The sequence below is a fragment of the Antechinus flavipes genome, chromosome 4, assembly GCF_016432865.1.
Source record: "Antechinus flavipes isolate AdamAnt ecotype Samford, QLD, Australia chromosome 4, AdamAnt_v2, whole genome shotgun sequence".
Taxonomy (NCBI): Eukaryota; Metazoa; Chordata; class Mammalia; order Dasyuromorphia; family Dasyuridae; genus Antechinus; species Antechinus flavipes.
The window spans coordinates 186123489-186139062 of NC_067401.1; the positions used below are offsets into that span (position 1 = coordinate 186123489).

The following is a 15574-nucleotide window of genomic DNA, read 5'->3' on the forward strand; positions in this document are numbered from 1 at the left end:
TTTTTGGTCCAACCCTCCTTTTGTGGCGGAAAAAAAAAGGGGGGGAAGCCCAGGAAAGTTTTATAAGTCATTATATAACATTAAATGACAGGCTCAAAATTTGAACTCAAACCACTACTCCAGAATCAATATTGTTCTGCACTACACCCACAATGCTTTCCCAGAGTGTCGAAACAGAAATTAGGCAACTGGAGTTTGCTGTGTTATCAGACAAATCGCTAAACCATTTATTAAGCCTGTGCTAGAAATACAAAGCAAGGCAAAAATATTACCTGCCCTCAAGGAGCTTACATTTTATTGGAGGAAAACTATTTTTAAGAACTAGGTACTTAAAAGATAAATACAGATTAAATAGAATGTAATCTTAGAAGGAAAGACATCAGCAACTAGGAGAACCAAAAAAGGATTTCCTGCAAAAGGTAGAGCTTGAAGTGAATCTTGAAGGAAGCTGAGGTAACCAAGAAGTGAGAGGGCAGAACTTTGTAGGCATGGGTGGAGGAGAGCCAATGCAAAGGAATAGAAATGAAAGTTTGAATATCTTGTTCTAGAAACATCTTAAGAGTTTATGGAGAGGAGTAAAGTGTAAGAAGCACAGAAAGGTTGGGTGGTGTCAGATTATGAAGAGATTCAAATGCTAGAGGACTTTATATATAATTTTGGAGCTCATTAAGCAGAGGGATGACATGGTTTGACCTACACTTTAAAAATATCACATCACCATTTGAATGGTTAATGGTTTGGAATAAGGAGCAAATTGAGGCAGGGAGAGCAGTTAAAAGACTATTGCAATGGCAGAAGGAAAGGCAATGAGGGACTGAACTAAAGTTAAAACTGTGAGTGGAAAGGAGACAAAGAAGAGATATTGTGATGCTAGAAAGTACAAGATTTGGCAATTAGATATATGGAGTAAGAGTGAGGAATCTTAAGTTTCAAGCCCAGGTGAATAGAATGATGGTGACCTCAATTTTCTCATCTGTAAAATGGAATAATCATTGCACTGCTTCACAAAGTTGTGAGGGAAATAATTATTCTTATAAAGTAGAAAACACAAGAGAAAGGAAGGGATCCCCCCCCCCCCAACATCACAAAGCTAGCATTTACCAATGCTTAGAACACTGTGAGGGTGGAACTACAAGGAACAAAACCAGTTTCTTTGAGGGTTTACAATTTAGTGAGGGAAATACATATGAAAAGGCAGGAGGACAGAGGTTCAGCTGACACCTAGGTTCTTTAGGAACATACAAGATAGAGGATTGAAATGGGAAGAGATTTACTATGAAGGAATAAAAGAGAAGAGAGTGGGTATATATGTGTAAGTTCAAATCTGAGTAACACTAGATTTCCTTAAGGAGTAAATTGACTTTTGTGCAGGCTTTGTGGAGGACTTGGTGAGAGAATTGGGAGAAAAGAGACACTAATAAGCAATTTGTGATGGATCTTAGCTGTTGCAACAGAAAAAACGAACGTCATTGAGTGCTGTATCATCCCTGAGCCCACTCGGAGCCTCCAGCTTTGTTTGAAGGCCACAAATACCCTTGGAACAAGCATCACTCCAGGACCCGAATTTGCCCCACTCCAGGCCGGGTCCTTCTAGTTCTTCACCCCCTGAGCAGCGGAAGCGCACGTTGTTAGCTGCGGTATTATCTCCTGGGGTGCTGGGCTCTTCCACCCGTAGCGAGAAAGCTGCAAGGAAGCCGCCATCTGGACACCACAGCGGCTCAGTCCATGCTCCCCACCTTTAAGGAGAGCAAAGAGGGTGGACCTACTGAAGTGTGGAACTCTCCATTATAACTCCTTTCTTCTCTCCCCTTCTCCTTCCCCCTCCATCAAACTTCCAGTTCCCAAGTTCTCCAAATCCTCGTGAAATCTTCATGAAATAGACAAAACACTGCACAAAGGGAAGTTCTTTCAGCTCCCTCACACAAGGGAAAGACAAGGGTGGGTGCTGGGATGAATGACCTGTTCATTTTCTCCTATTCTGATTAAAGCACTTTACAACAAACTTCCAATCAGTTATGAGAAGGAAAAATAGTGAATTGTCACTACACACACACACACACATACACACACCCCACCCCACCATCACCACCTTATGCTCAAGCTTTTCTCTCCTAGCTCCCTTATCTAGTAGATTTCTAGTTACAGAGGAGATTGAGTCTCTCCCTAGAGGATTCAGATTAGGGACACATCAAATTTGAGGAAATCACGTCGGAAGCAAAGAAGCTTAAGCCTTTTCCCTCTTTGGTTTCCTAGGTGGGGGAGGGGTGGAGGAGTGAGGGAAAGGAGGATTCCATACCCAGGGTCACTAAAGAAGAGACTTTCATTACCTTCCAGACTGAGAAGCCACCACGTGAGTGTTGCGCTCAGCGTTGCCTCGGGCACAGTGAAGCCGGATCCCATTCAGGGCGGTGTCATCTCCCGGAATGCCTTGAGGAGGCTCGACCTTGGGGAGTGTGAGGAATGAAGAATCAGAATCCTGGTTTCCCAACCCAAGCAGTAAAAGGATATCCAGAGAATGAAGTCTCCAAGCCCCTTTCCCCACAAATCAGGGACCCAGACATCTAACTGTTCCCACTACCAACTAGGATTCCTCAGAGACCTAGACAGAAGGTCCCCAACCTTGAGGGAGAAGCCACTGGCGAAGAATCCATCCGGACACATCTCGGGCCACGTCCAGTCTCCCCAGGGTCCCCCATTGGGTATCTCAATAACGGCTGTATAGGGGCGCTCCCTGGCGTCGCTGTCTACTGCAGAACCTGTCCTGAGACATGATCCCAGGAGGAGCAATTGCAACACAGCATGTGGCGCCATAAACCAGGTTCCGCAGACCATCCTGCCTTTGTCTGGTCTTTCACCACATTCACAGTTCTTATAGTTAGCACTCCCACAGGCTCCAATTGCGGAAGGGGCAAGAAGAGGAAGAGATTAAGGAACACTAGAAAAGGAGAAACACCACGTCTTAGTGCTTTTGAACTAAAGACCGTGAAAAGCAGTTAGAAGAGGGTGCTAATAGAAAGGGGGGAAATCTATTTTTTCAACCAATTTACTAAGGCTTTATTAAAGGTTTGCTAATGAACCAGATAGTACAACTAGGCTTGGAGGTTACAGACAAAAATGAAATAGTTTTTGCACTTGCAACTTACATGGTATTTGGAGGTTGGAAATGAGGTGAGGAAAGGGAAGCAACTCTTTTTTTTTTTTTTATAATAGCTTTTTATTTTTCAAGATACATGCAAAGATAGTTTTCACCCTTGAAAACCTTGTGTTCCAAATTTTTCTTGTTCCCTCCCAACCTCCTTCCTCCCCTAGACAGCAAGTAATCCAATTTAGGTTAAACATGTGCAACTCTTATATCTCCACTTTTATCAGGCCATACAAGAAAAATCAGATCCAAAAGGGGGGAAAAAAAAAGAAAAAAAAAAAACAAATAAGCAATGTAGTGATCCACATTCAGTCTTCATAGTCTTTTCTCTGGATGTGGATGGCTCTTTCCATTCAAGTCTATTGGAATTGTCTTGAATCACCACATTGTTGAAAAGAGCCAACTCCATCACAGTTTATCATTACATAATTTTTTTGAACAATGTTCTCTTAGTTCTACTCACTTCACTTAGTATCAGTTCACTTAAGTCTTCCCAGGCTTTTCTGAAATCAGCCTGCTCATCATCTATTATAGAACAATAATATTCCATTACATTCATATACCATAACTTATTCAGCCATTATTTCCCAACTGCTGGGCATCCACTCTGTTGACTTTCTTGCCACTACAAAAAGGAATGCTACAAAGATTTCTGCACATGTGGGTTCTTTTGAGGGAAGTGATTCTTATTCAGATAAGTATCTAGAGAATATAAACAAGTAAATACCAGGTATTTAAGAGGGGAGATACTAGTACCTGGATTCTCTCATCAGAAAAAGTCTCATTCAAGGAGCATTATTGAACAGAGCTTTGAAAGATGAAGAGATTCTAAGGCTCAGGTAAATTCAAGTTCTTTCTATTTGGGGCAAGTCAGCCTGTGCAAATGTAAGCAGAGTTAGAAATGAAACATTGCATATATAGAAAAGCAAGAAGGCCAGTTTGGCTGAACCATTAAATGTTGGAAAGGTAATAGAGATTAAATTGGCCATCCTAAGGAAGGTAAAATAGTGAATCCCAAAATGCCAGTGTCATGGCACCTGGCCACGCCCACCCAGCACTGGGAGTGAGTCAGCACCATCCCAGCACAGCCACAGCAGCTTTGCCACTTGTAGAGGAAACTTGGAAAACCTCCCTTTGCCCTAAAAGCAGATCCTGAAATGGGCCAGAACTCTGGAGAAGTGTACTTAAAACAACAATTCTTACAACAAGGTATTAACTCAGTGGAATTAATAAGATAATGGTTATCTAGTTTAGTATAGTGATTAATAGTTCTCTAGTTCATATGATTGAATTGATCTTACAACAAATATTGGTTCCCTAGTGATATAATGATGGGCTTATACTCAGTATGATAAATGGATTTAATTGTAATAGAGTATTTAAGAGGTCAGAGTAAGACTTAGAGACAGACTTGGAGAAGACAGAGAACTGGAGGCTGAAGCTCAAACTCTTGGACTGGGAGAGACATTCCATCTTTGATCAGGCTTCTGGTGACTCTCCTTCATCTTTCCACTGAAACCAAGGTCTGTCTGAAAGCTAGCCCAGGCCCCAGACAAAGAGACAGACTGTGAAGGAGACAATAAAAATTTGAACTTTATCCCTGACTATTCTTGTAGTGATTACTCTGCTAAAACGAAGGCTGCTCCCAAGACCTCCAGAAAGCTAACCAGAATATTACGAGATCCCAACTTAAAAAAAAAAAAAAAAGAGTAAAAAGATGAAGAGAACTCTAACCATAGATAGTTTTTGTGGTGAAAGAGAAGAACAGATTTCAAACCCTGAGGAGACTAAAAGCAGATTATCTCCAGATAAGCCCCAAAAGGTGGAATACCAGATCCCCATCACACAAGGTTCTCCTAGAAGAAATTAAAAAGGATCTTAAAAGAGAGCTAGAAGAAAAATGGGGAAAGGAAAGGAAAGGAAAACTTTTCAAGAGAATTTGGAAAAGGCATATAACTCATTAAAAGATAGATTTGTCAAAATGGAAAAAGAAAACAACTCCATGAAAAACAGAATTTGTGAAATGGAAAAGGAAAACAACTCCTTAAAAAACAGAACTTGTGAAATGGAAAAAAAAAATTTCTTAGAACAAAACAACTCATTTAAAAACTCAATTGGGCAATTACAAAAAGAAGTTTAAAAAAAAGTAAATGAACAAAATAATTCTCTAAAAATTAGAACTGAACAAATGGAATGAATGACTCGATGAGACATGAAAACTCAGTCAAGCAAAACCAAAAAAATGAAAAAATAGAAAAAAAATGTAAAATACTTACTTGGGAAAATAACTGTCCTGGAAAATAGATCTAGGAGAGACAATTTAAGGATTATTGGACTCCCTGAAAACCATGATGAAAAAAAGAGCCTAGACACTATTTTTCAAGAAATCATCAAAGAGAACTGCCCTGATATCATAGAATCAGAAGATAAAATAGCCATTGAAACATTTCTTGAGACCCCAAAGTTAAAACTCCAAGGAATATTGTGGCTAAATTTCAGAATTATTGGACTAAGGAAAAAATATTATAAGCAGCCAGAAGAAAACAATTCAAATACTGAGAAGCCACGATAAGGATTACCCAGGATTACCCAAGGGCCTGGAATCTGATATTCTGAAAGGCAAAGGAACTTAGAATGCAGCCAAGAATAAATTACCCTGATAAACTGAACATTTTCTTCCAGGGAAGAAGATGGGCATTCAATGAAACAGGTGAATTCCATTTATTTCTGATGAAAAGACCAGAGATAAACAAAAAATTTGACCTCCAAATATAGAGGAGCATAAAAAGGTAAAAACTCTTGAGAACTGTATTTCTGTTATGGGTATACAGAGAGAGTACAATGTTTAATTTGATTTGATTGTTATAATATAAAAAGGGAACTAGAGGTGGTTCTGGTGGTATACCAGAAAAAAGGAAAAGAGGAGGTAAAATGAGAGAAATTACATCTCACAAAGAGGCAAAGGAAACCTATTATATTTGAGGAAAAGAAGAGAAGTGGATGAACATTGTGTGAATCTTTCATCATATTTGGTTTACAGAGAAACTTCTCTCACTTTATTGAAAAGCGGGAGGAAATGGGGCAGCTAGGCAGCACAGAACATAGAGCACTAGTGTTAAGGACCATGCCTAAATGAAGGGGCAGGTCAATTCTCTGAGAGCCTCCACAGCTGTGAATCATAGCACTTAAAGGAGTTGCAAAGCAGTCTTTACTAACACAGATGTTCCTTGTGGATTGGGAATTAAATAAATTGGAGGCAAAAGGGAAGAGGAGAGAGATCAAACAACGCAACTGCCTGTCAGTCTCCTTGTATCATAATCATCCTCTCACATGAAGAGATCCATGCTACAGGTCTTAGTTAGACTTCCAGCAGCCCCTGGCAGGTAGTTTCCATATCACAACACACCAGCCCTGAAGTCAGCAGGACCTGAGTTCAAGTCTGGCCTCACTTAACACTTCCTAGCTGTGTGACCCTGAGTAAGTCACTTAACCCCAATTGCCTAAGCAAAAAAAGAAAAGAAAAGTGGGAGGGGAAAGGCAAAAAAGAGAAGGGGTAGGCTGAATAGAAGGGAAAACAGAAATAGTAAGGAAAATGTATAAGAAAGGGGAAGGGACTCTAAAGGGGGAGGGCTGCTTGAGGCAAATGATGCTCATAAATTAAATACTGGGGAGGAGGAAAAGAGGAAAAGGAAAGAGAAAAAGTATAATCTGGGGATAATAAGATGGCAGGAAATACAGAATTAGTAGTTTTAATTGTAAATGTGAATGGAGTGAACTCTCCCATAAAACATAAGCAGATAGCAGACTGGATTAAAAGCCAGAATTCTACAATATGTTGTTTACAAGAAACAAATTTAAAGCAGAGTGATACAGAGTAAAGGTAAAAGACTGGAGTAGAATCTATTATGCTTCAGGTGAAGTAAAAAAAAGCAGGAGTAGTCATCCTGATCTCAGATCAAGCAAAAGCAAAAATTGATCTAATTAAGAGATAAGGAAGGAAACTATATCTTGCTAAAGTGTTAAGGGGCAGGTCAATTCTCCCAGAGTCTCCACAGCTGTAGATCATAGCATCTGAAGGAGTTGCAGGGCAGCCTTTGCTGACACAAATGTTACAGTCTGGAAATGAAATAAATTGGAGGCAGAGGGAAGAGGAGAGAGGTCAAAGAATGCAAGAGCCTCTCAGTCTCCTTGTATCATCCTCTTACACGAGAAGATCCATTTTGCAGATCTGGGTGGGATCTCCAGCAGCCACTGTCAGATGGCTCCAGTGACACAACACTAAAGAGTACGTACCATAGATAATGAAGCAATATCAATATTAAACATATAGGGGGTGGAGGGAGGGAAGGGAAGAGTTGGAACAGAAGTAAGTGCAAGGGACAAAGTTGTAAAAAAATTACCCATGCATATGTTCTGTCAATAAAAAAGCTATAACTTTTTTTAAAAAAAGTTTCATTTCTCAAATATATAGAAAACTGAGTAAAATTTGCCAGAGCAAATGCCATTCCCCAGTAGATAAATGGTCAAAGGATAAAAAGAGGCAATTTTTAGAAGAATCAAAGTTACCAATGGTCATGAGGAAAATGTTCTAAATTACTAATAAGTAGAGAAATACAAATTAAAACAAATTAAAACTCCTGAGGTATCGCCTAACACTTCATATTGTTTAACATGACAAAAGGAAAATAACATGCTAGAGGGAATGTAGAAAGTAGTTGGCTTAATTATGAATTTTTCTAGCCATTCTGGAGAATAATTTGGAACTATGCCCAGATGGCTAACTGTGCATATCCTTTGATCCAGCAATACTAAATCTGTATCCCAATGAAATCATAGAAAAAGAAAGAACACATACGTACAAAGACATAACAGCTCTTTTTATGGTATCAAAGAATTGAAAACAGCAATGTTCATTAATTAGGGAATGGCTAAACAAATTGTATATAGTTGTAATGCAATACTATTGTGTTACAAGAAATGATAAAGGAAATGGCTTCAGAAAAAAAAAACTGGGAGATATATGAATTAATACAAAGTGAGAATGAAGTGGAAAGCAACTCAGAATGGGACCGTGAGAAACATAATCTCCAAACTCTGAGGTTAGAAGTTTGTTACTAGCTCTTCATTCCCTAATGTAAATGGCATTTTTTTACACCCCCAGATGTGCTGCCCTAAAAAACCTAAAACCTCGACAACTTGATAAACATAAAGAAATATTGTCGTATTGACGTCTGGGAATGGCACCCTTAGTGTGATAACCTTTGCCTTCTGTCTAGAATAGAAATTCCTTTCATTATGACAAATGTGTCAAGAAACATTTTGATGTCTCTCTCTTCTTTATATAAATATGTGGCCCTGAGACCACTCATTCACTGATTCCCCTGTTCTGGTGGGGTTCATTTGCTAGCTAGCAATAAATGCTCTTAAATTTTCATTATTTTAGTCCTGTATTTTCTTTAACATGGGCACTTCGAGAAAAACTAGAACATTAGATGCAGTAACAGCAATATTGTAATGATAATCAATGTGAAAAACTTGGCTATTCTGATCAGTACAATAATACACAATTTCAAAGGACTTGTGATGAAAAATTTCATCCACCTCCAGAGAACTGAGTAAAGATTTAAAAAAATATTTTTTTTCATTTTATTTTTCTTGCTTTTTTTTTCAAAATATGGTTAATGTTTTTCATCACTTCATATGTATAATTGATATCATATTTCTTACCTTCCCAGTGAGTGGAGGAAAGGTAAAAGGAGATTTGCATCTGAAAATTAAAAACTTAAAAAATAATAGATCAGAAAATATGCAGGAAAGAATGAAATTATGATGTCAGCTCAAACCTAGCAAGATAATCTCAATCTCACCCAAGGGGAAATTCCCTGAAGTCTCTAGGAAGTTAAATTAGAAATTGATGACATATTGATGAATGGGCTTACCTTCCATGTTTGCAGCTTGCACAGTCTTTATATTTGGCTCTTCCAAAGAGTGTGTGTGAAACCATGTTTTGTTTTTTTTTTTCTCCTTCCAAGAGTTTTCTAGTCCTTATATAAGTAAATAGCCTTCTTTCAGCAGTCTCTCCACCACTTGGGAGTAATGTCAGTGGTTTATAATACCTCAGGCTTGGCCAGAAACCTAAGTTGCAAAAATAATGATAACAGTAAACATTTAATACTTACTATGTGCCATAGTGCCTGCATGATGCTAAGCACTGAAGAATTATCTCATTTTGATCCTCACAACAACCCTGGGAAATAGGTACTATTATTATTCCCATTTTAGAGATACAGAAACTCAAGCCAACAAAGGTTAAGTGACTTGCTCAGATTTACACAGCCAACAAACATCTAAGACCAAATTTGAATTCAGTCATCTTGACTTCAGGCCCTATACTATATCCACTGTACCACCTAGCTATATTATGAGGCTCATACTCCAAACTGGAGATCAAAGAGAGATATTCATCACTGCATAGTGAAGAAAAGTCTTTTAATTGGCTCCTGAATAAGTGTATATACAAAAGGCACTAATAAGCAAATTGTTTAAACTAAATAAGCAACTTTAAAGCCACATAATACCTATGTCACTATTGTCATTGTCATATTTATGCTTTCTGGTTCTTAAGTGAAGGAATAATATACTTAGAATGATCTTGTGATTATTTGAAAAGTCAAAGTAGCCACTTACCCTGATCATCCCAGGTAGGGAGCCATCATGCCCCAAATCAGGAAATTAATGTTAACAATTTCAACTGGCTTAGTTTCTCTCCCAGTGGACTCTATCACACTAACAATTATCATAGATGCTGAGAAAATATATTTATCAAAGCAAGTGGTGAAAGAGTAACCAGGTTATACAGTTGAAATCAGACAACACAATCCATAAGAATCAAGGGCTTCTATTATTTGGGATCAAAATGAAATCTCATTCAACTCAGGAGAGAATGTTTTCATCCCCGCAAAATTCCCTCTTAGTTTCTGGAAGTTTGGGCACTGGAAATCAGAGAACATGGGGTGATGGTGACTTCCCTCCTGCCCCATCCCCATACATAGGTTCTGGTTGAGATCTCCTTTTTGCTATTCAAAGTTCATACTTCACTTCTTGTCCTCAGTCTCCTATCATCTCCACACATAGCTTCATCACAGGTTCATAGCAAACAAGACTCACATTTCTGTCTCCACACAGCATCATAGGACTGTCCTTTAGGGAATTACCCGACCAAACCGGGTAATATTATTAGGAATAATCAGGGAAAATAATGTCTCTGAGTTTTTGAATTTCACAAGCTGGTTCTATCCCCAAGACTCCTTCACCTAAGAGCAATAAATAGCTCTGAAGCATCATCATTACCAGGTAAGGGAAGAGCTCCTCCTTCCAAAATGACATTGCTGCTTCTTCACTAGAATAGCTGTGATGAAAGAGAGAGCTATTTGGTGAGAGATAAGCTATTGATCAGTTAGTGAAAGAATCACAGACAAGAAAGACAATTTCAAGATTGAATATTACATTCACTGAATGGAAGAACCCCAACTTCTTAAATACCTTTTTTCTAAACAAAGGAAGGGGTGAGAAGCATGGGAAAACTTCTGTCAGGATGGGGGAAGCCATAAATCCTAAAAACCCAGAGACAAGATGTCTGAATACACAGAGATAAAGATATCAGTGAGGTATCTTGAAATATTTTAGAGGGATATTGTAAATTCTTGAGGACAGAAAAGAGTCAGGAGGTCTACTCTCTTGTTTATCTTGCTAACAATTTATAATCTTAGAGCAAATAGTCCTCAGTCAGACCGGGGAGGGGGGGAGGGGGGAGGTTCTGTGATTCTTACAATTTAGGGGATTGAGACAGAACAATTAAAGAAACTGTGAGACAAGGGAAACTCGTACAGGGAAACTGAGTCAGGACAGTTTAAAAGAACTGTGGCATAACAATTTTGTGTTTGAACAGTCAGAAAAAAAAAGTTTATTTAAAAATAATTACTAGGAATTTTCTTCTTAAAATCAGCCTAAAGTTGCAAGCAGCACCCAATTGCTGCAGATTTTACCACTTAGGGACAAGCAGAAAAGTTTGGTTCTTCCTCTCTGATAGCCCTTAAAATTCCTGATTAAATATCATAAATTTATAAATACCTTCAAATATCATACTCATAATTTTCTTGTCTACAAGCAAAGCATTCCCAGTGCCTTGAATGAAACTTCATAAGACACAATCCAAAGGCCTTTTACTACCCTGGTTTTCCTCCTCCAGATGTTCTCTAGCTTATGTCTTTCCTAAAATATTATATTCAGAACTGAACATAATGTTCTATTGTGTTCTAAGGGAGAGTACAGTGAAATTATCACCTCTTTCTTCTGAGACAGTAGGCTCAAAGTAGTTTTTTTTATTCAGACCCATCATTTTGAGGACCACCAAGTGAGAAAATTTATTATTTTGAAAAAGTTGTTCCAGGAAGGGGGAAAGGAGGAAAGGCACTAAGGGGTTAAGTAATTTGCCTAAGATCACCCATCCATTATGTATGAGAGGTGGAATCAAAATCTTTTTGATTCTGAGGTATCTACTGTGCTTCTCATGCCAAAAATTCCATTATCTTTTTTGACTCTTGTTCTGATCCACTTTTTAGGCCTTAGAGACGGTTTAGAAAAATAGTCAAGTTTTTCTAGGAGGCATCTTATACCTCCCATCTCTTATTAGGCACAGAGGGGCCCTGAGGAATGGAAGCAAGGAATGTGGCCAGGCATCTACCCCAAAGCAACAACTTTCATCCTTGCCAACTTTTGTTCCAATTCCAATTTCCATTTTTTACTGCCAGCCCAAGCTCTTAACTGGAATATGGAGAACCTCAGGGCAAAGATCTGCTCTTTGGCTTTAGGAACCTGTCCTTTGAGGGAAGTCAAAGCAGAAAGTTGATGGGGAATGAAGATTGCTGTACAGGTTCCACTTTTATCTGCATGTGTGTTCTTTTCCTGCCTATTCTCCAGCCTTTAGCAAGATAAGAAATTATGAAGCAAGGCTTTCCATCTGACTAACTTATTTGTGGTTCCTTTATCATACTGCACTTGCCTCCAACATCTATTGGGAAGAGGAGTGTTGTTCTTCATTCAGTGATGAATATTCTCCTTCCAGTGACCCTGAGTTCTTGTAGATAATCATCTAAATCCCATTTTCCACCTGACTCCTGATTCCCATTCCCTTCTACCCTCCTACCCTAAAGTTTCTTTTTATTTTTATTTTTTAATTTAAAGGTTTTTGTTTATAAAACATATGCATGGGCACTTTTTCAACACTGACCCTTGCAAAGCCTTCTGTTCTGAATTATCACCTCCTCCTCCTACCCCCTCCTCTAGATGGCAAGTAGTCTAATACATGTTAAATATGTTAAAATATATGTTAAATCCAATATGTATACATATTTATACAGTTATTTTGCCACACAAGAAAAATTGGATTAAGAAGGAAAAAAAACTGGGAAAGAAAACAAAATGCAAGCAAAAACAACAGAAAGAATGAGAATGCTATGTTGTGGTCCACACTCAGCTCCCATGGTCCTCTCTTTGGGTGTAGATGGTGTTCTTCATCACTGAAAAATTGGAATTGATCTGAATCATCTTATTGTTCAATAGAACCATGTCCATTAGAATTGATCATCTTATAATCTTGTTGCCATGTATAATGATCTCCTGGTTCTGCTCATTTCACTTGGCATAAGTTCATGTAAGTCTTTCCAAGCCTCTCTGTATTCATCCTGCTGGTCATTTCTTACAGAACAATAATATTGCATAGCATTCATATACCACAATTTACCCAGCCATTCTCCAATTGATGGGCAGCAATTCAGTTTCCAGTTTCTAGCCACTACAAACAGGGCTGCCACAAACATTTTTGCACATATAGGACCCTTTCTCTCCTTTAAAAAAATCTCTTTGGGATATAGACCCAGTGGATCTGCTGGATCAAAGGGTATGAACAATTTGATAGCCCTTTGGGCATAGTTCCAGATTGCTCTCCAGAATGGTTGGATTCATTCAGTTTCACCAACAATGCATCAGTGTCCCAGTTTTCCCACAACATAGGATGGGATGGAAAGTTTGGACATAATGAGTTTAAGAAGTCTGTTAGACACCTTCTTGGAATGCAGCTGAAGATGTTTAAAGGGCAGGTAGAAATGCAAGACTGGAGGTCAGCAGAGAGTTTGAGGCAAAATAGATAGATTTGAGAATCATTGATAGAAAACTCTAGCATTTGAGTTTCTCCAAAAGGAAATAAGTAATGAGGGAATATGCCTATGGAATAGACAGCCTCTGACAAGCCAGGCCTATGTATGATATATGCTTTGTACTTTTTTCTAACTCCCACTCATACATTGGATTTCACAGGGAAAAGGGAAGTAACTGCTCTTAAGTTCAAAGTATTCCTAAAACTTCAGCCCAGTAATCTCTACCAGTATATTAATCTTCAATAGTCAGCCTGTTGACACTATTATTTTAAAAGCTAAGACATTTACTGAAATAGCATAGCATGTACAATGGTAACAAAACATTTCTCTAACATATACACAGTTGAAGGAGGAAGAGTAAACGATCATTCAATTAGTCCATAAGAATTTCATAAGCATACACTATCTGCCAGACACTGTATTAATTGCTGGAGATAGAATATAATGTCCAAGTAAATGAAAGGTATTCTCAAAGGGAAAGACAATAGCAGCTGGGGGAACCAGAAACAATCTCTAATGAAAGGTAGAATTTGAGCTGAATCCAGGGAAACAGAGACAGAAATTAAGTTTTTTTAAAAATAATTTTTAAAAAAATTAATAATAGCTTTTTATTCTCAAAATACATGCAAAGATAGTTTTCAATATTCACCCTTGTGAATGTGTTCCAAATTTTTCTTCTTTCCTTCCCTCTACTCCCCTCCTCTAGGTAATCCAATATAGACTGAATATGTGCAATAGAGAGCAAGATTTAGGGACATTCTTATCACATACAAAGCAACAGTATGGAAAGGTGTAGAGCCATGAGCAAGTAGACCAAAGCAGGCCAGGAAATAGGCTATATGGCAGAATGTAGAAAGGGGGAGAAAATATGAGAAAAATTAGGATGACAAAGGAGCCAGGCTATGAAAAGCTTTAAATTCCAAGCAGAAGACTTTTATATTTGCTCTTTTAGAGAGCCACTGAAGTTGACTGAATTGAGGGGTGACATGGCCAGATATATACTTTTGGAAAATCATTTAGCAGTTAAGTGAAGGATATACTAAAGAGGAGAAAAACTTGAGGCATGTAGACCAACTAGAATAATTCAGGTGAAAGGTGATGAGGACCTGAACATTTTTAGAGGACTCCATGGACAAGATTTCATGATGATTTTCCCCAGCTTGATTCACAGCAAACACACACACACACACACACACACACACACACACATGCACACAGCTGTTATAGTACTGCTCCTACAGTCAGATCTGAATTTGAATCCTGTCTTAGACACCTATTAGCTTGGTTGTTACTTGGACAAGTAATAACTTCTGTCTGCCCTAGTTTCTCAACTATAAAATGAATAATAATATATATCTCTTAGGGTTGATGATATATTTGTAAGATACTTTGCGAAACCTTAAAGTTTCAAATAAAGGTTAGTTATTATTATTATTATTATTAGGTGTATGGTAAGAATAATTCAGTATTACAGTTAGAAAGGGCATAATTAGCAATTGAATAAGGGGACAAGATTCAAAATGAAAAGATAATGTAGAGTTGAGTACATTCACTAAGGAGTTAAGCTAAGAGATCAAGGAGAGTGCAGCCAATGCAAAAATGATCACCTGGAAAAGAACTGGGTGGGGTGGGGTGGAGGTAATGAGGATAATGGTGAGGATAAAAAACTAGATTAAGGCATAGCGGAAGATGAAATGAAAAAAGTGAAATGATCCTCTGGATTTACCCTCCCAACTCCACATGTACTAGTAGGCTAGGTTCCTAAAGGGTGGCTTTTTATCTTGTTCAAAATTTTAGGGATACCCCAAGGAATTTGAGTTATTTCTTTTTTTTTCTTTTGTTAATACTTTCTTGTTGCACTTGGGTTCAATTAGCATTTTTCTTTGAGGCTTTGCTGTTTTCCACATTGTTGTTGTCTTCTGAATTTATGTATTGATTGTTTAATCATTTTCCCAACATATTGGGCTCTGCCCACCTGTTTTCATAGCCGTTCTAGGAGTCTACAAATTTTCATTGTTTCCAAGGTAGTGTGATTTGGCTAATGGTCTGGCTCTGGTCTTTACCCACAAAGAATCTCTTTTCTTGTGCAGGTCTAAGTGCTAGCACTTCTCTCTTCCTTGAAACTGTGATCAGAGCCTCTGATCCTTATGACTAAACACAAGTGCTCCTCTCCACACTGGATCTGTGATCCAGAACTGCTTATGTTCAATACAGTTGC

The 15574-nt window shown here is 38.2% G+C and overlaps 1 protein-coding gene across 1 annotated transcript; it reads right to left on the minus strand.

Moving 5' to 3' along the window:
- Positions 1-194: 194 nt before the first annotated feature.
- On the minus strand, positions 195-10599 carry VMO1 (vitelline membrane outer layer 1 homolog). The gene is made up of 5 exons (XM_051995906.1): positions 10493-10599; positions 9082-9277; positions 2620-2935; positions 2328-2443; positions 195-1736 (listed from the first exon to the last, which is right to left on the minus strand). Exons 3-5 carry the CDS (start codon positions 2830-2832, stop codon positions 1439-1441), a joined length of 627 nt encoding a protein of 208 aa, XP_051851866.1. The 5' UTR covers positions 2833-2935; positions 9082-9277; positions 10493-10599; the 3' UTR covers positions 195-1438.
- Positions 10600-15574: the final 4975 nt, after the last annotated feature.